Source organism: Microcebus murinus, chromosome 12 (assembly GCF_040939455.1).
Source record: "Microcebus murinus isolate Inina chromosome 12, M.murinus_Inina_mat1.0, whole genome shotgun sequence".
NCBI lineage: Eukaryota > Metazoa > Chordata > Mammalia > Primates > Cheirogaleidae > Microcebus > Microcebus murinus.
Window position 1 is genome coordinate 74,291,892 of NC_134115.1, and position 24,537 is coordinate 74,316,428.

The following is a 24,537-nucleotide window of genomic DNA, read 5'->3' on the forward strand; positions in this document are numbered from 1 at the left end:
GCGGTCCCGATGTTGCCCCTCCCCCCACCGGAGTGTTAGAACCAGACAGGTCTTAGAGACGGTCTGCTTGGCCGTGGTCATCCTACAGATGGGCCGGCGGAGGTCCAGGGAGGGGAAGGCCCCCACGGTTATCCAGTGGGTCACCGCGGGGGCTGGCGCCTGCACTGAGTTGAGTTGTCTCATGGTGCCCCCTGCTGCCTGCCAGACCCCTGCCCTCCTGGCTGCTCCCCGGAGGCCCGCGGCGCAGATCCAGAGGCCTGCCTCTGCCTTTTCCCTGGGGAGCCAGGGAAGCCCCAGAGAGTAAGTTCTGTGTCTGGGCCCGTGTGCTGTCGTTGAACTCCACCCCAGCCTGGCCCGGCTCAGCACAGGGTCACGGGCCATTCTTCGACAGCAGACCACAGTGTGGTCCTTGCTTGGCTGCGCCTCCTTCCTCCCCTGCAGGGCACCGGCTCGGGCAGAGCCTGTCAACAGAGGGTGCCAGCCCTGCTGCACTGACCGCCTGCTTAGACTGGAAGTCAGATAGGAGAACCCCGAAAATGCCTTCCAGCTCCCAGGTGTGATAGTGCCTTCAAGCCTCCTATGTAAGGAAATCCTAAAGAAGAATTATTTCCTATGTGTAAACAAATAAGTATAGAGTTTAGATCCACTCTTCCCAGGGTTCCACAGGGCCTGCAAGGCCGGGCCAGGTCAGAGAGGGCAGCCATGCCTGGCCAGGTGCCTCAGAAGTCAGAGCAGGACCAGCAGGGGACCCAGTTAAGGCCCTGCTCACAGAAGAGCCCTCAGTCACCAGTGGGCTCTGTAGCCAGACTCAAAAGTCTCTGCCATGTGCCAGCTAAGTTACCACACTGCTCTGGGCCTCAGTTTCCTCCGCTGTAAACTGGGGGAAATAACAACACATATCTCTTGGAATTACTGCCAAGATTCAATTAGATAATGACAGTAAAGCACTGTGACACAGTGCCTGGCATGTAGTGGGTGCTCGATAAACAGCAGCAAAGACCACACTAGCTAAGAGTTCCCGAGCACTGCCTGTGCTGGCTGCTGTGCTGAGCACGTCACCTGTGGTGACTGAATCCCCACAGTGGCCCTACGAGGTGGAGCCAGTTGTTACCCTCATTTTACAAATAAGGAAACTGAGGCACAGAGAGCTAAGGTCAGTTAGCTAGTAAGTGATTGAGCTGGGATTCAAATCCAGGCAATTTAGAATCCACACTCTTAATCACTACTATAATTACAGTTTCATAATTATTATTCCCAGAGGCAGTGAGCTCCCAGTCCCTGGAGGTGGCTGGGCGAGTCCCTGGAGGCTCCTGGGATTCTTGCCTAGACTGAAAGAAGGGCTGGGTGACTCTGGGCTGGCCTCCCTTTGCCTTTCAGCGGAGCGAGGTCATGGATCGAGATAGTGGGGAGAAGATAAGAGAGAGAATCCCTGTGGACAGGCCCTTTGCACACTGGGCCCCGGGGGCCTCGCCACGGCTGCAGGAGGGAGGAGTCTTGGGGGCCACTCAGACCCCTTCCAAGGCCAGAGGCCAAAGCTTCCCTGCAGACTTGGGGAGTCCCATCTCATTTTCTTCCTGGCCCACAGACTTCCCCTTGGTGCTGGGGTGTCCCCGGCTTTCCGGGGGGCCAGAGCTGCCCGGCCCCTCTGTCCGGCTGCTTGGCTTGGGCTGGTCCCTGCCGAAGACAATCCCTCCGGGCAGTGGAAGGAAGAGCCCATTTCCCAGCAGTGCAGAGGCTGGGGGCTGCGGGTGGGGCGGGAGTGGTCCCCGGGCCCATTGTGTGGGGCTGATAAAGTGCGGAAGCCAAGGTCAGAATGGGAGGAAGCCCAGGGCCTCAGGGCCCTTTCCCACGGGTGGGGGCCTAGGGCCCTGGCCCGCGTGACCACAGCCTGTACACCCTGCACTGGGCGACAGCGGTAACGCTCAGCCGGGCACCCAGAGGGCACCCTGGGTGCCAGGACTGAGCCACAGGGGCCCAGACTTTATTCTGGTGAAACTTCCATCGGCCCCGTGAGGTGGCGTCATCACATGCCTAAGCTATAGCCAAAACAACGGAAGCTGAGAGGCTAGGAAATGTCTCCGAAGTTGCTGGAAGCAGGATTTATACCCAGGCCTGGCTCCAAACCCTAGCTCTGAATTCACACACCATATGTTGTATGCCCCTGTGAGCACGCACACACGCGTGTGTTTACGACACTGGTGGAGTAGCATTCTCAGGAAGGAGGTGGCATTTCCCCTGCGTCTTTTACTGAAAACCTTCAAAATGTGCCTGTCGTTACATTTGAGTAGTAGCATCCTCTGGTGGAGAAACACAGGCCTTGACTTCAGATATAGATTCCAGCTCTGTAACTTAAATCCTGGGTATCCTTGGGCAAGTGACTTAACTTCTCTGATCCTCTGTTTATTTCATGGATTTGTTGTGAGGATGAATGAGCTAGTATCTGGATTATGCCCATTCCAGGGTCTGGCCTGTAGCATGAACTCCACAAATGAAGGTGGAATCATCTGGCCAGCCTGGGGTGGGTGCTCCACTGAGGCCTGTAGCTTCCCCTGCTGGCATAGCTGAAATAAGGCCGCTTTTCTTTCCAGAATTAAGAGCACAGCATGGAAAGCTTGGCCCATCTTCTTTACCTTACAGAGGAGGAAACTGAGGCAGGTGTCAAGAGGAGTCAGAACTAAGACCCACACCTAGTGGCCTTCTGTCCTGTTTGGGGACATGGGTTCTGAGCTTTAGCTTTTTTGCTATCTCAGAGCATTTCCTGGGCTTCTGCTCTGTTGGGGCCCCAGGTCCCCCTGGAGGAGGACACTCAGAGGCAGGGTAAAGGGGACAGAGGGTGGCCCTGATAGGGACTCTGGAGCAGTCTAGGGGAGAGGACGAGATGGGGGCACTCCCGGCAAAGGCAAAGAGTTGGGGTGGAGTGCAGTGTGCGGGCTGCAGCGGGGCTCTGTGGGACCAGGCAGGGGGGCCTCCGGACCCCTCTTTCCCTGTCTGCTTCCGCATCTCTTCATTCATTCATTCATTCGACAGATTTGACGTACTGAACTCCTAACGCGTGCCAGACCCTGTGAAGGTGGCCCAGGCAGACAGAGGCCTTGCTCTTGGGAACTCATAGCTGAGCAGAGGAGACAGACTTGGAACAATACAATTAGGGTGTAGTGGGGACCTCAAAGGGGGCACAACCTTGTTCTGGGGGTCTGGAAGGGCTTTCCAAGGGAGGAGGCATTTAAGCTGTTTACCTGAGGTCTAGGTCTGCCTGAAGCTGGGTCTTAGGAGGGAAGGGAGGTAGGAGGGTGACAAAAGTGTTCCACATGGGAGGAATAGTACATGCAAAGGCCTGGGGTGAGGGGGACAGGGCAGGCGAAGACATTTTTTGCTGGAAGGCAGTCGAGGAGGTTGGAGCAGGGGCCAGGCTGGAGAGACAACTGAAGGAGTTGTAACCGGTGTTAAAATGGGACTTTCTGCCCCAATCCTATGACGGTAGACCCCGACCCGTTATGGAGTTGGAACACTCCTGAGAGCACTAGGGAGCCATGGAAAGCTGTTAGGCAGGAGAGGTGCTCTCAGGCCTGTGTAACGACTCACTGTACACACTGCCGACCCAAGCCGCGTCTCCTTCAAATGTCGGAATCCTCAATTAACTGTTTCCTGATTTTAGAAATTAAGGAACAGAGGCTCAGAGAGGGGCAGTGATTGGCTGAGTCACACAGCAGAAGCCTGGCTGGAGCCCTGCTCTCTGGCCTGTCCCACTGCCCGCAGCAAAGCCTCTGTCCCGAGTGCCGTCCCTCTGGCTTCTTCCCAGCAAGCCGGGGTCCTGGCTGCACCAGGCGGCACCCCTGTGGCTGGAGGCTCCACCAAGCTAATCACACTCAGAAGACAAGCTCTTCCCAGTAGTGGGGTCTCCCTCCCGCACCTGTTGTGCTAGAGGTGGGGTTTTGGGGGGAGGGAGGGCTGGTGGCAGGAGCTCTCAGATCCCCGAGGCTCTCTGCTTGGGCAGCAGGCCTGGGATGTGCAGGCTGCATCTTGTGTGTCTTCTCTCCACAGATGAGCGGGGCTGACGCGGTTGGGGACGATGACGAAGCCTCCCGGAAGAGAAAGAGCAAAAACCTGTACGTTGGAGAGATGCATGGCCCTCACCCTGTGGGCAGGGAGGTTCCCTACACTCCTCTTCCTCCTCTGCAAAGGGCTTGTCCCCCTCTAGGGGTCCAGGTGGTGGGACGGGGCTGCACCTGGTCCCACCTACAGCCCCAGACAGACCAGGGAACAGCACCTGAGGTCACCAGGGTCCTGAGCAGTCACTCAGAGGGAGGCAAGGTGGGGCTTTGGTGCCCGGAAGCCACGGTGAACCAAGGCAACCAGCCAGGCTGCCCTGGCCCCAGCCCAGCCTCTGAGCCAGGCGGTGGCCAAGTGACCTCCACAACTCCTTTGCTGCCTCTGGCCTCACGAATGACCCAACTGACAGTTCACCGGTTTCTCTTTCTCCTCTCGAATGCTGACAGTCTTGAGCATTGCCAGGAGGGGGCGCTGCTGGCCCAGCTACTGTGTGCCGTGCTCCCCAAGCCTTTCTGGCATGCTCCGGCCCCCTTATATTTGTGGAGGTACCAATTAAAAAGGTGTGTGTGGAGGGTTCTCCTCAGGTCTCCTTGTACCCCCAGGCCCAAGGCCATGGATACTAGGGGAGGTCCAGGGGGAGGCAGCAGGGTGCACGGTGACCCCTAGGGGAGCCCCTCCTCTCAAGGTCCTATAGCACCCACCCTTGGGCAGGGATTGGGCTTAGGCAGAGAGGATAAGAGTCCTTTCTAGTTGCCTCCTGAGACACTCTTCCCTGGCCTTGACCTTGGCTGGGGTCCACTACCCTAGAAACCCTTTCTACCCCCAGCTCCTCTGACTTCTGCAGCAACTGTGTGCATCCCTCATTCTGCAGAACAATCGCACTTTTTAGGCAAGGTGGAATGCACAAACGGAAATAGTCCTTCGCACCACTAACCTCTGTTAACGTTTGTAGGATGGGGGAGGGTCCATCCAGCGCCAGAGCTGCTGTGGGTGGCGCCCCCCGGGGTTGGGGGCGGTGCATGGCAGTGGAGGGCAGGCACCCAGGGTGTTGGAGCTGCCCTGTCCGGCGACACCAGCCTCTTTTCAGAGCGGGTGCTGCCTCTTGAATTGCCTGAAGCTCACACTCTCAAAAGCTTATGCATAGACTCGGCATCTGGGACAATAATAAAAATAATTGCTAACATTTATTGTGCCAGGCACTGTTCTGTGTGCATTACATGTATGATCTAATTTCATCTTTACCATTACTTTTATTTTAGGTTTCCTTTTTTTCTTATTCACCTTATCCTTATTTTACTAGTGAGTAAACTGAGTGCAAAGAGGTTAAGTTACTTGTCCGGATCACAGAGCAAGAAGGTGGTAGAGCTGGGGTCTGGCAGGCTGGCTCCTGTGTGACAGACAGGAAAGCTTGACAGGCAGAGAGGTTAGGGAACTTGACAAAGGGCACACATCTGGTCACTGCTGGAGCTGGGACTTAAACCCAGGGCTGTCTGGCCCCGCAGCCTGGGCTCAACCGCCACCTGCCACCAAGTCCCTTGATTGTACAGGGTTTCCCCTAGGTCTTAGTGCTATTTCTCAGCAGTATAGATGCTACAAACTTGCCAAACACATTTGAAAGTGTAATTCTTTACATTTCTTTTACACTTATTTAACTTTGTGATTTCTGAAGTAATACATTTTTCATTTTCATTTTTGGTTTCGGTCAGCATTTTCCATCTTCAGGAGGACAGAGACCAAAAATGAAAATGAAAAATGTATTGTTCAAAAATCACAAAACCAAATATACACAAAGAATTAAATAATTAAACGTTCATATGAAGTTTCTGTAAGTTTATTGGATGTGTAATTCAAGCTTAAAACTGCTAAGACTTCTGGGACCTGCCGTGTGCTCGTGGGTGGATGTGTCCAGCGCCAGGGCCTGGAACTCTTCTCTGGGAGGTGCCCGGTGTTGGGGTCTGGGGACATGAGCGTGAAGTATTTAACCCCTTTCTTGCCAGCAACTCTGCCCAGCGCTGAAATCTACTGCCTCCTGGGGGAAGGCAGTGGTGGTGTGGCTAAAAATGGTTCTTGGCTAAAAATAGCCGGTCCTGCCACTCTGGTGGGCAGAGCCTTCCCTGCTCCCTCCCTCCCGCTCAGCAATTTGCTGACTCGTTCCTCCTCCCCCCACCCCCCCCTGCTGCTGCCATGGTAACAGGGAGGCCTGTCACAAATAACTGGGTCTGGCTTCCTGCCGGCAACCGGCCCCAGAGGCTGTCCCTTGCAGACACATACCCCTTTCAGGGCTCCCTCTCCCTCTCGGGGTTAGCCAGGAGGAGTATTTTTTTCCGCTCCCCCTCCTGGTCCCTCCCATTTCCTGGCTCCTCCTGTCTGAGTCCCAGCCCTGGCTTGTGCCTGGGAGTCCAGTCGTCCGGCCAGGATTCCAGCGAGTGAGCGTGCAGCTGCAGCCTGCACAACTGCTGCCCGCTGCCCGGGACTCGGGGTAGGGGCAGGAGCCCGAGGGGTGCTCCCTGTACACTGTCCTGGGGCCCCAAGGTGGGGGGCCTACAGCGATGCTCCGAGGCATGTACCTCACTCGCAACGGGAACCTACAGAGGCGACACACGATGAAGGAGTAGGTGCCCTCAGCCCAACCCTCAACCGCTGGATTTGCAGGGGCCGAGGGTGCCAGGCAACCAACTTCCCTTTCTGTTTCTGCCCCCAGAGCCAAGGACATGAAGAACAAGCTGGGCATCTTCAGACGGCGCAACGAGTCCCCTGGGGCCCCTCCAGGGGGCAAGGCAGACAAAATGATGAAGTCGTTCAAGTAGGTCCCTCAGCCACTCCTCAGGCACTCAGTGGTCCCGGGGAGCAGGGCTGAGTGGTGGGGTTAAGGGGGAAGGGGCTTGTTGGCTTGATCCCAGGTGGGGGCTCGGAGGGCCAGGCAGGCCGAGGGTGGGGGCTGGAAGTGATATCGGCCCGGAGAGAGGGAATGGGGAGTGGGTCTCCCTCCTGGCCTCCCCAGCCCAGCTCATCTGTAGCCTGGGCCCAGGGCAGCTGACAAAGGCCCCCCGAGCCTTACTGTGTTTCTCCCTCACCCCTCAGGCCCACCTCAGAGGAAGCCCTCAAGTGGGGCGAGTCCTTGGAGAAGCTGCTGCTTCACAAATGTAAGTGGGGGCCAGCCGGCTTGCGTCCCTCCCTGTGCTCCCACTCTCCTTCTCCCCTTCCTCCTCATCCCGACCCAGAGACGCATCTGGTGCTGGAGGGGCCTCCGTCCCTCGCTCCTGTGCCCAGGCAGGTGTCCTTGCTGCTGGGGAGAGGCTGGGCCTGAGTGGAGGCCCTTGGTCTGGCCTTGGAGCCGGCTTCTGCCAGCCCCTCCCTGCCCGTGGGAGCTGGCACTGCCTGCTAGCGGCTCCTGGGACCTGTGTGCTCAGACCCGCATTCCCAGAAAAACAGTAAACATCTCCAAGTACTGAGAGTTTACACTGGGCCAAATGTGCCTGCCGTCCTCCTGGGCAGGATCCCGAGGATCCTCCTGGGGCTCCAGGACACAGGATTGATGATGCCCATCTTACAGATGAGGACACTGAGGCATAGAGAGGGGAGAGACCTGGCCGAGGCTCATAAAGAGGCAATGGCAGGGCAGGGACCACATCCCGGGCTGGCGATCCTACTAAGCTCCAGGAATGTGCATCCTCAAGGCCCCAGGCGGGTACACTGGGGGTCCCAAGGGCCGGCGGGGCTGGCTCTGCCTCTCACTCCAGGCTCTGGGCTTCTGCTTACAGATGGGTTAGCGGTGTTCCAGGCCTTCCTGCGCACCGAGTTCAGTGAGGAGAACCTGGAGTTCTGGCTGGCTTGTGAGGACTTCAAGAAGGTCAAGTCACAGTCCAAGATGGCAGCCAAAGCCAAGAAGATCTTTGCTGAGTACATCGCGATCCAGGCGTGCAAGGAGGTAGGGCCTTGTGCCCCCAACCCCACTGCCTAGTGGCCCTTCAGCTGCAAGGCGGCAGCCAGCGACTCAGGAAGGGGAGAGACCGTGAGCCCAGGGTGGGAAGAAGCAAGCCGGGGCCAGGGGAAGAACAGAATCCTGGTTAATGATACACATGGCCCCCGCCTGGGCACTGCTGTGTGCCAGGCACATGCTGGGTCCTTTACGCATGTGCCCTTGTGCTTAATCCTCACAAAATTCCCTGAACTAGGTTTTAATATCATCTTCATTTTAAAAATGCGGACACAGTCTCAGAGAGCCTAATCATAGTAGCCAACACCTATTGAGTGCCTACTGTGTGCCAGGTACTGTGTGCAAAGTGCTTTAGAGATGGGTAATCTGGCTCCATTCTCACAACTCTTTGAGGAATATACTAGTATTTCTAGCCCATAGGTAAGACAGCGGAGGCTCAGTGGACTTAAGTGATTTGCTTTAATTCACACTCCCAGGTGTGGCACTGCTGGGATTTGAACCCAGGCAGCCTGCTAGGGGTGGTGTTTTCAGGCCCTTGAATCCACTGGCCCAAGGGCCTCCACTTCCGTTGAACCTTAAGGTGTGGGCAGAGGGGCTTGGAGGTGAGAGGCTGGATCGGCCCCATCCCTGCGTCGCCCCCTAGAGTCAGCCCCACCCCCGCCGCAGGCAGCCCTGACCGTGTCACTCTCTGCCTCTGCAGGTAAACCTGGACTCGTACACGCGGGAGCACACCAAGGACAACCTGCAGAGCGTCACTCGGGGCTGCTTCGACCTGGCACAGAAGCGCATCTTCGGGCTCATGGAGAAGGACTCGTACCCTCGCTTTCTCCGCTCTGACCTCTACCTAGACCTTATTAACCAGAAGAAGATGAGTCCCCCACTTTAGGGGCCACCGGAGTAGAGCTCAGCGTTCACACCAGGCAGGCTGGGCCCCCTGCCCACCTGCCTCCCTCCCCCCTGCGACAGAGGGGGCAAGCAAGCCCCCAGAGGCTGTGTCTCCGGACAGACAGATGGACATTTGGATGCAAGGCCTGGGCTGAGAGAGGCCCAGGCTGCTGGAGGAGTAGAACGACTGGCCCTGTTGGGTCCCCGCTGTCCCGGTACGAGGGGGGCCCAAGGGCCCCGGCAGGTCAGGGGCCTGTCTAAGCCAGATCCGGAGCTGCCGCTCCCTGCTGTGGAGACTTCGGAGACTTCGCATTGACCAAGTTCCTTAAAGAACTGGCTGATGGTGCAGGAGGCCCAGGCCTGGGCTCTGGGGCCCTCCTGGGGGCCACTGGGGCTCGCAGCTCAGACCCTCGCCTTGGGTTTTATTTATTTAAACAGTAGTTGGATGCTTGGCACGTCGTCCTGTGATAGGAAACCCTTGCCTCATCAGTTTTCCTAATTTACAAGTGCAATATTTTAACCAACGCCTTGTGAAAAGCCACCTCGCAGAGGTGGACATCATTCTTGAGTTTCAGGGGATTTGCCGGTCCCGGCACCAGTGGCAGGCAGCTGTGCCTTCTGGACTGATGAGGCCCAGTGGGACACCACAGTCTGACCACACACAGAAATCTGGTACCCCCTGGGTAGGGTGTCCCTCAGGGGCTCCGGGAAAGCGTGGCGCCCTCAGACCACACAGTAGCCAAGTTCTGGAGCAAATAAAAGGCCTGTGTTATTGTTCTTGACCTTTCTGTGTGTTTCTGGTCTCGAGCCTTCCCAGGGTGCTGGGGCTGGGAGGGCGGGTCGTTGGGGTGTTGATCCGGCTGCCTCTCCTCTCTTGCTGTCACCTGTCGCCATCCTGCAGCCAGATACGTTGGTGATTGCTGCTCTCTAACTGCTTCCTCTGCCAGACCCCAGCCTCGCTCATTCCAGTGCTCATTGATCTCCTCCCCATGCCTGGGAGGTTGAGCTTGTCCCCATTTCACAGATGAGGAGACTGAAGCACAGACAGGTAAAGTGACTTGTCCAAGGGCACATAGCCAGCAGGTGGCAGAGAGGGGGGTCAGTCTAAGCCTGATCGCTGTGCTCTGCCAGCTACAGGATGGAGTCCTCGCTCGGCCACCAGCTGGCTATGTGTCCTTCAGCAAGTTCTTTCACGTCTCTGCCCTGCCTCACCCTGAGGTTCTAATGGAACTTTCAGGTGATACAAGGGTAGTAGGTGGAGTAGGACAGGGCTAGCTGGTAGTGGCAGGCGCATGGAGGCTTTCTGGGGAGAGGTGACAGGAGATAGGACTCACAGAGCATCTCTCTGTGGCTTTCCCCCCTGTGCCTTTGTTTCCCCTCCTGCCTAACAGGAGATGCAAATTTAAGAGAAGCCAGGTCCCAAGGCATGCTTCAGGGGAGGACCTGGACCGCTTGCCTGGAAGTGGGTATAAGAGGGCCCAAGCCAAGCTCCCAGGGTGCAGGGGCTGGGCCCAGGGCATGGGCCGTGGTGGGGACTGGCTCGGCTGGGCCGACTGAGGTGAAGCTGGATGGAGTTGGTGCAGGAGGGGCTGGGTCCCTTCTCCCTGTACCCTCTTCCCTGTCTGGGGTCCTGGGGTCGGGTCTGCCCACTGGGGACTTGGAAACACAGAGGACACGGGGCTCCCTGCCTCTCCCTGCTGGTCTCCTGGGCAAGGCCACCCCTGTTTGCCCCCTGCACAGTGGGAGGATCAGAACTGGTGGCATCTGGAGGCCACTGGGGAGTTTGGGGCTGAGCCCTCCTTGGGGTTGCAGGAGGCTCGGGCTGGGGCCTGGGTGTGGAGTGGGTCCTTGTTCTTGCTCCCACTTGCTCCTGAGGCCTCACTCCGGGGAAGAGGTGAGCGGTCTGACAGCCCTTCTTACTGCACCTGACTGTTCCTGCCCAGTGCAAATGGGATCTCCCGCTCACCCCTGAAGCCTGCCTTGGGAAAACCTGTGTGCCAGCAGCAGCCCTGGTCAGTAGATGACCCCCTTCCCTCTGTCCCCAGGCAGCCAGCCGCTCCCCCTCCTGGATTAGCCCTACCAAACTGCATCAGAGTCAGGTGTGGCTTATGTGTCTCCAAAGGCTGCTCAAGCTTGGAATCAGGCAGTCCTGAGTTTGAGTCTTCCCTTCACAGTTGACTTGCTCTGCAACCTTGGCAAGTCACTGCCCCTCTCTGTGCCTGCAAACATGGGAAGATACTATTGTCTTCTCAGCGCTGGGATGAAGAGCCAGGGAGCCAATCTGTAAGGGACCTAACCTGGGCCAGGCATGCAGCAGGTGCTGACCCTTGTTGGCAGCCTTTTCCCTGGCGCCTGAGCATGAGCACCTCCGGCGAGCCCCGTTTGGCTTTGTGAACTGTGAAGGGCTTTCCCGCTGCAGGGCCCAGGGCCTCACTGGGGCGGGAAGGGTCAGAGAGCAGAGTTACGCTCTTCATTCTGAACAAGGGCACCTGCCAGGTTTCTTCCAGGCCTGAGGTTTGGGGACCTGAGATCTGGGAAAACTGGGGGCCCGGAGAGGACTGTAATACCACTCCCTGTCTCCCCAAAAATGGTTAGAGGCAGAACTGGGTCAGAGCCCAGGGCTTCCCAGCCTGACCTGGCCTCTCTGTGGCATCTTCTGCTTGGAGGAGCCACCGGGTCACAGAGAGACTCACGCTCACCCTTCTTTAGGTTCTAGGGATTCAGCCTTGGGCCAGACCCTCCACCTTCCAATCCCCAGGTTGCCATGGAGACCGAAGCCCAGGAGAACAAAGTCAGGCAGATGGAATTCCCATTTCGGAAGGCCCCACCGCCTGGTTTCCATTACTCACACCCTGGTTCCTTGGCCTCGGAGCGGCCTTGGCTGCGCAGAGCAGCTGGAGAACAGCCTGGAAAGGCGCATGGGTTCCCCTGTCCTGGGCCCTGCCTGGGCTCCCTGGGGGACCTTGGCGATGTCCCCAGCCCCCGTAGGCCTCAGTCCCCTCACCTGTGTGGTGCTGTGTGGGCTGCTCCCATTTTTCTTTCACGTGTGAGGAAGGAGCAGGCTCCTTGGCCTCTGTCTGGCAATTGCAGGCTGGTGAAGGTGGGATGTCAGGGCTGTGCGGTCATTATGCTCTGCCCCACCCCATCCCACAGATGGGAAGACTGAGGCGGAGGGAAGGGAAGCAGTACAGCGTAGAGGTGAAAGGCCTTGGAGTAAGGCTCTAGGGCTCAACCCCTGGCTCCACCACTTATTACTAGTGTCTTGGCCCGTTTACAGGACAGAGGATCAACACAGAACACAAAACACAAACGCAGAACACAAAGAAAAACACAGACACACGTACAAATGGTTGACTCAAGTAATAATACACCGGGTCAGTTTTATTTTTATACTCTAAAAGATGAAAGTTAGTTCCTTGTACGTAACCACCCAGGCGTGGCAGCGATAGCCATAAATTCTGGAAAGCGTAGCCTTAGGGAAGCAGATATCCCCTGACTCAGAATTTCAAGGTGGTTGCTCTAGGCACTAGGCATAGATAAAGGACCGAGATTAGCAAGGATGGGCCAGGTGAGCCACAGGGGGCATTTCTCATCCCCAGCTTCTCTTAGGGTGACCCACTAAGATCTTCGGCTGAAGCCCGGAGGCTGTGCCTGGCTTAGGTCGCCCCTCCCTTGAGGGGGTCTTACCTGTCATTGACTAACCAGCCATCTTATGGGGTGTACGCAGCAATCACAGGAACAATATGTTTATCGTGTGGCCTTCAGACCCCCAATGCTGTGGGGCGGGGCCGCTCTTGTTACTCGCATCTCAGGTCCTTTGTTATGCCTCTAGGCAACACGTTTGTTTATCACAGGGGGTCTGTCTGGAGCACATTACTTTCAAACACTCTGGGCAGAACACGTACATTACTCACTAACTTTAATTCCTAAACTAGGAAAATATATGTCAGTCCCCTACAACTAGCTTCGCGTCTTTGAATAAATCATATAACCTCTCTGCCTTGGTTTTCTCATCTGTAAATTGTGCGTACTGGCACCTACCCCTGAGTCGCAATGACTAAGTGAGGTCGTGTGTGTGGCAAGTTTAGTTCGGCGCCCGGCACGGGGTGTGTGCTCTTTAAACGTGAGGGCACAGAGTGAGTGGCAAAGCTCATTGCCCAGCGGTCCAGGCCAGGGCTCTGTCCGAAGTCAGAGCAGAGGGGAGCCGTTAGTCCCAACCCCAGATCCTGTCCTTCCAGGAATAGTTTTGCTGGAGGACAAAGCTGCCCGATTCCAGGGAGTAAGTCAGAAACAGCCTGTCCCCTCACCACTGCCCATTCTTGGCCCGGCCAGGCGCAGCTGGGGTCAGCTGGCAAACAGGGTGTGGACGGGTGGCGAGGGAAGAGGGCACAGCGGTGCCACTGGGTTGGACGCCAGCAGGAGGAGATTCGGCATCGCCTGTGCCAACTGCAGCCGGACTCCTTGCCGGTGAGTCAAGTCCCTTGTGCTGCAGTCTCTGCCTTGTGACTGGCGTGCTCTCTTGGCCTGGCTTGGGTGAACAGTGGCAGCCTGGACTCTCCAGCCTGCCCAAACTGCTGCCTGGCACTGGGGTCCCTCCCTGGGTTTCTGCTTGCATCCCGCCACCACAGGAGCTCAGGAGGGCCCGTGAGCCCCTTGCTGGTTCTAAAGTTCCCTCCACGTTCAGCTGGGATCCAGGGGTGGGGGTGGGGAAGGAGGGGCAGGTCAGTGCTGGCCCCTGCAGGTCTCCTGCCCAGGTGACCACTTGGAGACCCCCCAGATTCCCCAGCTTCACCCCTCCCTGCTCCACTCACCGTCACCCTACTCCTCTGAGCTCCCTGCCCCACTTCCCTGCCTCGGCCCCCTGGTCCCTTTGCCTGCTGTCCCCTCCCTGGATCCCTCCTGCCGACACCCTACCCTAGAAGGCCTGTCTGGTTCAGCGCTCTTCCCCACCAAGCTCCTGGCTTCCCCGGCCCTGCCTCTTGCGCAGAGCCTGCAGGGCCTCGAGCAATGGACCCCAGCCTGGGTCTCCGAGAAGCCACTTGTGTGCTGTTGTTTTGCTTACAGTTACAACATCTGTGGAACATCTGGCTTTGCCTGTCCCCTCCTTGGCCGGGCCAGGAGGGAGGGAAGGGGGTGCGCTGGGCCCCTGCGCCGCGGCGCCCCTTCCTTGGTTGGGGGGAGGCAGTGGGGGACTGCGGGGCAGCCGTGGGGCTGCTGGGCACGGGCGGAGTGGGGCGTGGCGGGGGGCGGCCGTGCCAGGCGCCCATGGAGGCACAGAGGCACACAGCAAGCGCGCCCTGCCTCATCGCCCTCAGCCCCCACGGCAGCCCTGGGAAGAAAGTCTGAGTGTTATTTTCATTCTGCAAATGAGAAAATCAAGGTTCCGAGAGAGAGGGCAGCACGTCCTGGCTGAGCGGGGACGGGGGCGCAATCCCTCACTTGCCGGCAGCCTCAGCCAGCCCCTCCTCCACCAGTCTGGGGTTGGTGGCCGGGCTGGAGGGGCAGACGGGGCTTTTGGCCCAGCTCTCCTGGGCGTGGGGGCAGAGCCTTCCAAAGGAGGGCCGAGGAGCAGCGTGAGCTTCTGAGGGGAAATGTCTGGTTGAGTTCAGTGTCAGTTCTCAGTGGAGCCGTGTGACTCAGTCGCCTCAGCTATGAAATGGGAATAATAACCCACCTCCTGGTGCTCGTGTGGACTCGGTGAGATCATGAATGCCTGTGACCCCTCGGCATGGGGCACGGCACAGAGGGCGGGAGGGAGGGACGCCCATGGGGACTGAGCCACCCACGGCGTCCTACCTGCCTGCTGTGTCAAGCGCAACAGAATAGCACCTGTGCTGCCAGGTGGCCGGCCTGGCAGTCAGGAGTCCTGGGCTCTGCTCTTAGACCTGTCCGAGCCCCCTGTGTGACCTTGGACAGGGTCCCTCCCCTCTCTGGTCCTTAGTTCCTTCCTTCTCTGGAGACACAAGCAAAGTCCCCCTTTTCCTCCTGGGTGAGGACTGTCCCAAGGGGCAGCTGCTGCCATGTGGGGCGTGGGGGCTGGGATCCCGGTGCAGGCGCCCTCTCTGTGCGGAGTGTGTGTGTTTGCGAGTCGTCAGGGCTCTGTGTAGCCGCTGCCCCAGGGACTGGACTCCGACTTGGAGGGAGCCGTCTGTTTACCCCATGCCCCAGAGTCTACAGGGCTCACGCCCCTGGGGACGCTCACACCCCTGCCCTCCCTGTCCCATCTGCGGGCTATCTACAAGCTCCTGCCCTTGAAGCACAGTCCAGGCCCCCCACACACACACCCGGAGCCCAAGGCCACAGCGTCCCCTGGGGGGAGTCAGCTCAGTTTGCAACCCCCCCCCCCAACATTAGGAAAAAGAGGAAGGGGATGAACAAAGGCAGAGCTGAGGCTTTCTGGACTGCAGGAAGGAACCTGGCCTCTAGGTCTGGTTGCGCTGCTACTCTGTGGCAAGTTTCTTTCCCCCCTGGGCCGCCTTCCCCATCTGCAAAATGGGTCAGGGGTGTTATCAGACTCTTACACCTCAGGCTGCATTCGCTTCTCCCTCTGAAGTGATCTCGCAGCAGGAACTGGCTCCATCTCTGGAGTTCTGTCTAGTCCGAGGCAGCGAAGGAGCACGGGCTTTGGAGGCCGATAGATATGGGTTTGAGTCTAGACTCAGATGATTCTTCGCTGTGTGACCTCAGACAAGTCACTTAACCTCTCTGGGCCACTGCTTCCTCCTTTATAAAGAGGGGGTAATAATAGTTTTTTACCTAATATGATTGTTGTGATAAGATAAAAGCAGCTGTGAGCTCTCTGCACACAGCCCTGCTGGTCTGCCTTCGGGGCCTTGAATGTACCCTGCTGCCTTCTGTCCAGGGCTTTGCACAGGCAGCTAGTTTCCTCTGCCTGGAGCACCCCTTCCTCTCTCCCTTAGTTAATAATGACAATACTGACGATAACAATAACAGCTAACATTTATTGAGCGTTTACTATTTGCCAGGCATTGTGCTAAGTGCTTGACTGACATTTCCTTCTTTTCACGCTCACAGCAATCCTGTGAGTTAAGAGCTATTACTATTATATTAATAGTAACAGCCTCAGTGTAGCGTCCTGAGGACAGGCCCTGGAGCCGGATTGCTTGGGGGAACTCCCAGCTCTTCCACTTAGTTGAGTAAACTTGGGCAAGTGACTTCCCTTTCTGGGCCTCAGTTTACCCAGCTGTACCTGGGAGAGGAATAGTGCCTGTACTAAAAGGTAGCTATAATAAGAATTAAAAGAGTTCTGTGAAGTCCATAGAACAGTACCTGGCACGTTGTAAATGCTATATGAATGTTTTATTATCTAAACCGCTATTTCTCAGATAAGGAAAAAAACAAAACCGAGGGACGAAGAGATTGTGCTTTGCCCAAGGTTGCAAAGCAGCAAGAGGAGATGGGAGTCGAACTCAGGCTGGCTGGCTGCAGAGTCGGTGTATTCGCCCCTCTTTCCCTCCAGAGCCCAGCTTAGATGTCACTTAGAGACGCCTTCCCTGTAACCTGGACTAGAAGAGGGCCCCTGCGGTCTGCCCACAAAGTGCCCTGTGCTCTTCTTTCACGGCCCCTGTTGCAGGTTGTAATTACATGCACGTGTGTGTTCATTTATTTGCTGTCTCTTCCTCTCAACCATAAGCCCTTGGAGGCAGGGCCCACATGTGTCTTACCCCTCACTGTATCTCCAGCCTTATCACAGTGCCTGGCACATAGTAAGTGTTCAACAAACACTTATTTAATGGATAAAGGCCAGAGCATGGTGAGTTGTGCAGATAAGCTCATGAAAAGAAGCCTGGGTGAGAAGCCACTGTGTAAGTAAAGAGCAAGTTCTGCAACAAGTGACAAATATACAAAATAAAAGTTTATATCTCTCTCACATAAAGGAAATTCAGATAGAAGCAGACCAGGGTTGGCATGGCATTTTCATGATCAGCAGGAACCCTATTTCCTTGTTAGGGAACCCTAAAACCCTATTTCGTTGCCTTGCCATTCTCAAAATGTGGCTTCCACCTCGTGTCCATGACGGCTGCTTGAGCTCCAGCCATCACAGAAGGGCGAAGGGGCCGAGAAGGAGGGGGCAAAAGGGAATGCCAGTTATTTCTTAAAGAAGGTGCTTAGAAACTGTCACGTGACACTTTCCCTGACATCCCATTGTCCAGAACTTGGTCACATGAACATACCCAGTTACAAGAGAGGCTGAGAAATGTGGTCTTCATCTAGGTAGCCCTATGACTGGATAAAAATCAGAGATTCTTGTGCTCTGGGTTACATTAAGGGCAGAACAGCTGTTGGGGACAACCTGCTATCTCTGCCGCAGTCACCAGTGACAGACATCCGTCGTCTTAGGGCTGTGGAGAGGAGGTGCCGCACACGGGCGTGTATCCGTCAGCTACTGAAGTAATAGCGCTGCAAAACAAACCACCCCAAAGCGCAATGGCTCGAAATAACAATGATTTATTCTCTCTTATGCTTCTGCACATAATCTGGAGTCAGTTGGTCCAGGAGGAGCTGGGCTGGGCTGCACCGTGGGACCCCTCCCTGCAGGCAGAAGAGTTGGCATCTACCTTGGAAAAGTTCTCACTGCATTAAAAGCATGGAGAGTTTTATTTAATTTTTTAAATTTTGAAATAAATATCTATTCACAGGAAATTGCAAAGATAGCACAGAGAGGTCCCATGTACCCTTCACCTGAGTGCATTCCAGTGAATACATCTTATATAATTATAGTGCAATGTCAAAACTGGAAATTAGCCGGGCGCGGTGGCTCACGCCTGTAATCCTAGCACTCTGGGAGGCTCAGGCGGGCGGATTGCTCGAGGTCAGGAGTTCCAAACCAGCCTGAGCAAGAGCGAGACCCCGTCTCTACTATAAATAGAAAGAAATTAATTGGCCAACTAATATATATATAAAATTAGCCGGGCATGGTGGCGCATGCCTGTAGTCCCAGCTACTCGGGAGGCTGAGGCAGCAGGATTGCTTGAGCCCAGGAGTTTGAGGTTGCTGTGAGCTAGGCTGACGCCACGGCACTCACTGTAGCCTGGGCAACAAGCGAGACTCTGTCTCAAAAAAAAAAAAAAGAAAAAACAACTGGAAATTGACATTGGTTTACACGTGCATATAGTTCTATGTCATATTGTCATGTGTCGATTTGTGTAACCACCACTGCAATCAAGATGCGGAACTATCCTATCACCACAAAGCTTTCCCTCGATAGCCTTTTATAGCCACACACAACCCCCACTATCTCCAAGCCCTAGTAACCTCTAATCTGTAGCCTATCTATATAATTTTGTTATTTCAAGGATGTTATATAAATGGAATCACAGAGTATGTGAGCTTCTGAGATTGCCTTTCTTCACTCCGAATAACGTCCTTTACATCCACCCAAGCCACTGTGGATACCCATAGTTCAGCCCTATTTCTCGCTGAGTAGCATTCCATGGCATGGATGCAGTTCGTTTAAACCATTCACCTCTTGAGGACATTCTAGTTGTTTGCAGTTTTTGGCTGCTATGAACTGGTGTGTAGAGAGTTTTGTGTGGACAGAACTTCATTTCTTTGGGATAAGTATCCAGGAGTGCAATTGCTGGGTATATGGTAAATGTAGGTTTGGTTTTTAAGAAACTTACCAAACAATTTCCAAACTAGCTGTCCCATGAGAGATCCACTGTGTCTGCATCTTGGCCTGCATGTAATATTGTCCCTATGTTTTATTTTAGCTGCTATAATGGATATGATGATACCTCATCCAGATCTTAGTTTGCATTTCCCTAGCGGCTAGTGATATTCCATGAACTTACTTGCCATCAGTGTATCTTCATTGGTGAAATGTCTCTTCATGTCTTTTGCCCGTCTTTTAACTAGATGGTTTGCTTTTTGTTTTTCTTGTTTTTTTTTTTTTTTTTGAGACAGAGTCTCACTCTGTTGCCCAGGCTAGAGTGCCGTGGCGTCAGCCTAGCTCACAGCAACCCCAAACTCCTGGGCTCAAGCAATCCTATTGCCTCAGCCTCCTGAGTAGCTGGGACTACAGGCATGCACCACCATGCCCAGCTAATTTTTTCTATATATTTTTAGTTGGCCAATTAATTTCTTTCTATTTTTAGTAGAGATGGGGTCTCACTCCTGTTCAGGCTGGTCTCTAACTCCTGACCTTGAGCAATCCTCCCGCCTAGGCCTCCCAGAGAGTTAGGATTACAGGCGTGAGCCACGGCACCCGGCCCCAGATGGCTTGCTTTTTTACTGTTGAGTTTTGAGAGTACTTTACACAGTGTATATATGAATCCTTTGTTAGATGTGTGATTTGCAAATAATTTCTCTGTAACTTGTCTTTTCATTCTCCTAACGTGTCTTTTGCAAAGAAAAAGACTTTTGATGACGTTCAATTTATTCTCTTTTCCTTTATGGATCATGCTTTTGCAGTCATGCCTGAGAACTTTTCACTAAGCCTTAGGCTCTGAAGACTTTCTCCCATGTTTTCTTCTAAAAGTTTTATAGTTTTGCATTTAAATCTATGATCCAGTTTGAGCTAGCTTTTGTGTAAGATGTGAAGTTCAGGGTGAGGTTCATTTTTTTGTGTGTAAGGATAGCCAGTTGCTCCAGAACCATTTGTTGCAAAGACTATCCTTCTTCCATGAGTTGCTTTTTTAACAAAACAGCTTTATTGAGCTATAACTGTAAATGGCACAATGCACGTATTTAAAGTGTACAATTCGATGGTTTTAACTTATTCAGAGTTGTACAGTCATCATCACAATCAATTATAGAATATTTTCATCACCCCTTAAAATAACTCCATAACCATTAGCAGTCACTGCCTCCCCATTACCTCCACCCCGCCCCCCCAGCCCTGGGCAAGCACTAATCTACTTTCTGTCTCTAAAGATTTGCCTATTCTAGACATTTCTTGTAAACGGAATCACACAATATGTGGTCTTTTGCAAGTGGCTTCTTTCACTTAGCATAATGTTTTCAAGGTTCATCGACATAGTTGCATGTATCAGTACTTAGTTTCTTTTTGTTGGCTAATAATATTTGATTGTATATATTAATACCATATTTTATATGCCACAGGATATACTACGTTTGATTTACCCATTCATCAGTTGATGGACATTTGCTGTTTCCACTGTTTGTTGATTATGAATAATGTTACTATGAATATTCATGTACAAGTTTTTTGTGCAGACATATGTTTTCAGTTCTCTTGGGTGTATGGCTCGGTGTGGCACTGCTGGATCATAAACAAACCCTACATTTAACCTTTTTTTTTTTTTTTTTTTTTTTTTTTTTTGAGACAGAGTCTCGCTTTGTTGCCCAGGCTAGTGTGAGTGCCGTGGCGTCAGCCTAGCTCACAGCAACCTCAAACTCCTGGGCTCAAGTGATCCTTCTGCCTCAGCCTCCCGGGTAGCTGGGACTACAGGCATGCGCCACCATGCCCGGCTAATTTTTTTATATATATATCAGTTGGCCAATTAATTTCTTTTCTATTTATAGTAGAGACGGGGTCTCGCTCTTGCTCAGGCTGGTTTTGAACTCCTGACCTTGAGCAATCCGCCCGCCTCGGCCTCCCAAGAGCTAGGATTACAGGCGTGAGCCACAGCGCCCGGCCTACATTTAACCTTTTGAGGAACGGCCAAAGCACACCATTTCGCATTGTCCCCAGCAGCGTGTGACCAGCCCAGTTTCTCCAGGTCTCCACCAGCACTTGTTAGAATGTCTTTTCTATTACAGTCCTAGCGGGTGTGAAGTGCTAGCATTAAATTGCTTTGTGCCTTTGTCAAGAATCAGTTGGTCACACCCGTATGGATTTATTTCTAGGTCCTGTCTTCTGTTCTGATGTTCTGTGTTCTGTCTCTCTGCCAATACCACACAGTTGTGATTACTGTGCTATATAATAAGCCTTGAAATCAGATAGACTGATTCTTCCCAATTTTCTTTTTCCAAAAGGCATGACCTTGAAGGTCAGGAAAAGCCTTGCCTGGCATTCAAGGCCCTTCTCATCTGAGCCTGAACTTCCCCTTGAAGACTCCCCTCCCATTCTGCAAAACGGACTTCCCACAGCCTCTCATTGTCACATTCAGCCCCTCGTCCCAGGGCTTCCGCCATCCCTGCCACCTGGGCAGCCTTCTCCTGTTTGTCTTTGCCCAGCCAACTGCAGCCTGTTCTTCTAGACCTTTCCTCCCTCCCGATCCGCCCAGGCTGAGCCTCACCTCACCTCTGAACTCTGAACCCGACAGCTCTGAAAGTCTGCACCAGGGCTCTGTCCCTCCTCAGGGAATTATGGCCGGTCTCGAATTTTCCACTAAATATTTTGTGGGTGTGAGTTTGGGCTCTCCAGTCAGAGTGACCTGGGAGCCGGCCAAGCCGGCCTCCGCCAAAGTAGAGGCCAGGAAGAGCATGGGCACCTCTTGACCCCCAGACTGAGAAGCAGCTGGACCCAAACACCCGGTGGGGCTATTTTTAGTTGCTGGTTCCCGGCAGGCCTGGCCTGGCGTGGGCCGGGAGGGAACAATGAGCCTTTGAGCCTTTTCTGAGCCCTGGGCCCTATAAGGCCCAGAGGAGGGTCTATCGGGCGGGGGCGGGGCAGAGCTCACAGGCGGTGGACAGAGGTCGCCTGCCCCCCACGCCCAGGCCGAGCGGCAGGAAAAGCTCCTATCCTGAGCTCTTTGTCAGGCTTCCTGTGGGTGCAGGTGCTGGGCCAGCCGAGCCATGGGGAAGACTGCCTTCACTGGCGGTGGCAGTAGTATTACTGACATTTCTCCAGCCCTTTCTGTGGGCCCTGCACTGTGCTGATCTCTGTTCATCCTCTCCTACTTATCAGACTCATCGCAGAGACGTGGAAACTGAGGCTCAGCTCAGAGAGGCCAGGAACGTGCTCATACACAGCAAGCAAGAGGAGGAGTCGGGATTCGAACCCAGGCACTCTCTGTCTCGGACACTGCAGAGGCTCCCAAGCCTAGCCTTCCCCCTCTCAGGCCCTCTCTGGGACCTGTGGGCTGCAGCATCTGCTCCCTAACGGCTCTGACTCCATGAATGACCTAGGGAAAGTCACTTGTCTTCCCTGGGCCTCGGTTTATTCATCTGTGAAATGGGGCTGTGTGTGTGGAGGGTTAAACCACAGGCTGAGCGGGGTGGTGCTTCACAGAGGTGGGGACAGCGAACAGGGAAGGGTGTGCGCTGTCAGGTACCCTCCTTTCCAGCATTTGACGATTTGAAAAGCCCGTAAAGTTCTGTTCGTTCCTGGAAGGCATCCACCTGGAAACGTTCTCCGGCCCTCTCAGGGTTGTGGTGGGTTCCAGGCTCCAGGAGATGGACAGGTCCAAAATCCGCCCAGTGCCGTCAGGAAATTCATGGCCTGGAAGGGGAGGCAGGCTCCTAGCAGCGGATGATGGCGCTTGCGCAAGGCGCACAGCAACATCTGCGTCAGTCTGCTTGGGCGAAGGGGTTTAAGCCACAGAAATTTATCTTCTCGTGGTCCTGGAGGCTGGAAGTCCAGGATCCAGGTGTCGGCAGGGTTGGTTTCTTCTGAGGCCTCTCTCCCGGGCCAGCAGTTGGCCGTGGTCTCTCTGTGTCTTCACGTGGTCTTCCCCCTGCACCTGTCTGTGTCCTCGTCTCCTCCTCTTATAAGGACACCGGTCACGCTGGACTAGAAAGACAGTCATTCCCAGACGAATGACCTCATTTTAACCTAATCGCCTAGTTAAAGGCCCTCTCTCCAAATACAGTCACATTCTCAGGTACTGGGGGTGAGGACTTCAACATATGAAATTTGGGGGTTGGGGGACACATTTGAACCCATAACAGTGGAGATTTAAAATGACTGACTGCAGCCGCTTTTGCATCCGGGCAGATAGCAAATCCCACCAGGTAGGGCCCCTCTTGGGGTCTCCGAGCAGTTCTGAACAGCTCTGGCATTATAACATGAGAAGGGGGAGGGGATCTGAGAGGGAAGAGGGAGTTTCTAGAATATTCCCAGAGGTCAGATCTCCCCAGCCCCAGCTGCTGAGATTCTCTGTGGGGAGGGATGGTTGACAGATTCCTGAGAGTTGCCTGAAAGTCAGGTTGGTTTGTGGCCAGCATTGGAACGGCTCCCACTACCTCCAGCACATCAGCAAAACCCGTTATCCGCATTAACTCTGCCTTGCCTGGCCTTCGGGGTAAGGTGGGAGTTGGGGTGTCTCCGGAACGGAGCTGGGGCAGAGGGCAGCTGTACGTGCGGAGAACAAGGAGGACCAGCAGGTGACACCCAATCTGTAGGAACCAGGAGGACACACCAGGCTGGTGTGTGGGGACTGGTATCTCATCCTGATGGGACAGCAATGACAGCTCCACCTGGGAGGAAGCACCTACGCTGGCCTGGAGAGGCGGCAGCAAGGGGGGCTTTTTGGAGGAGGTGAAGCCCAAGGTTGGTCTTGACGTGTGAGTCATAGATCGCCTGGGAAGGGTGATGGCATTCCAGGCAAGGGACCTTGTGAGGCCAGAAGCGGGTGTTCCTGCAGATTCTGGACCACATCTTGCTTAGCTGTCCCTTGCTGGCAAGGCCCTGAACTGAGCTCTGCCCACAGGTAAGGGAAGCAGGTGTCTGTGCGGGACGGGACTGGCGCGCTGGCTGGGGCTGGCGTGCGGGGTGCAGGCCGGAGAGGTGCGGGAGAGACCACAGGGGTGCTGGCCCGACAGACAGGCCTGGAGCGCCCAGCCGCAGAGTAAGGTTATGCCCATGGTGAGGAGCCAGGAGGCTTTGATGGGTGCCCAGTGCCCGATGCAGAGGTAGACATGGAGCCCTGAACAGGACCACGGCATTGAAGAGGTCAGGGAGGGCCACTCCAGGCCCAGTGGTTGGTGCAAATGCCAGGGCCACCTTGACCAATGGCCCTCCTATTCCTGGAGGGACTTGCTTGTGACTTTCCAAGAACTGCTGCTTTTCCCTAGCAGCTTCTGCTGGGGCCAGCAGGGAGGGACATTTGGACTAGTGAAGCCGAGCTTATAAATCACGGCTGACCAGGGCAGCCGGGGACAGGAACAGGACACACGTCGACCAAGTGCCTCCCTTGTGCCAGGCCCATGCCAAGTATGTCATGCGCCTGCATGTGGTCCTCCCGACCATCCCAAAAGGGAGCAGTTACAGAGGGGGAAACTGAGGCTCAGGAATAGAGGAATTGCACGAGGCCCCAGGACTGCAAAGACCTTGAATCTGGGGTCTTTCTTTTACCCAAAAAAACCCATCTCCCAAGAAGCTCCCCTGGGCCCTAGCTGGGCTGCTGGAGTTTCCAAGTGGGGGATGAACCTCCAGCAGCCCTTCCTGCCTGGGGACAGAAGGGGACACGTGGGTAAGAGGGTGCCTGGCCTGGCCGAGCTGCCGGGAAAGGTGGAGAGTTGAGCAGGGCACAGGCCCATGTCCCTGGTGTGCCCACCTCCTCCCAGCTCTGATCCTGGGCAGGGCCTGTGTCTCAGCAGACAGGAAAGAGGAGGCAGGGTCCCTTGGTGGAGCTAAACCCCTGCACACTGGAAGCTGCCCCGACTTCCCTGCCTCACCCCCAAAGCCAAGGAGCTGCCCTCCTGGCTCTAGGGACTCTCTTCTCCTAGTGGCTGCCAGGATCCTGCCTTCACCTCTGTCTCCCTTCTGAGCCTGTCTCCTCCTCTGATACGACAGG

At 55.0% G+C, this 24,537-nt stretch overlaps 1 protein-coding gene across 8 annotated transcripts in view; it reads left to right on the plus strand.

Moving 5' to 3' along the window:
* The window catches only part of RGS3 (regulator of G protein signaling 3), a 121,087-nt gene extending 111,433 nt beyond the window's left edge, over positions 1-9,654 (plus strand). For 6 of the 8 annotated variants that reach the window (XM_012768862.2, XM_012768864.3, XM_012768867.2 and 3 more), the window contains 5 exons: positions 4,042-4,106; positions 6,752-6,853; positions 7,132-7,193; positions 7,812-7,978; positions 8,688-9,654. In XM_012768862.2, coding sequence (XP_012624316.2) covers positions 4,042-4,106; positions 6,752-6,853; positions 7,132-7,193; positions 7,812-7,978; positions 8,688-8,873 — 582 coding nt within the window. In that variant the 3' untranslated portion in view covers positions 8,874-9,654. Of the gene's footprint in view, positions 1-4,041; positions 4,107-6,408; positions 6,662-6,751; positions 6,854-7,131; positions 7,194-7,811; positions 7,979-8,687 lie in introns of those variants that run through there. The other 2 variants (XM_076008967.1, XM_020289450.2) reach the window with 2 other exon arrangements.
* The last annotated feature ends 14,883 nt before the right edge of the window (positions 9,655-24,537 follow it).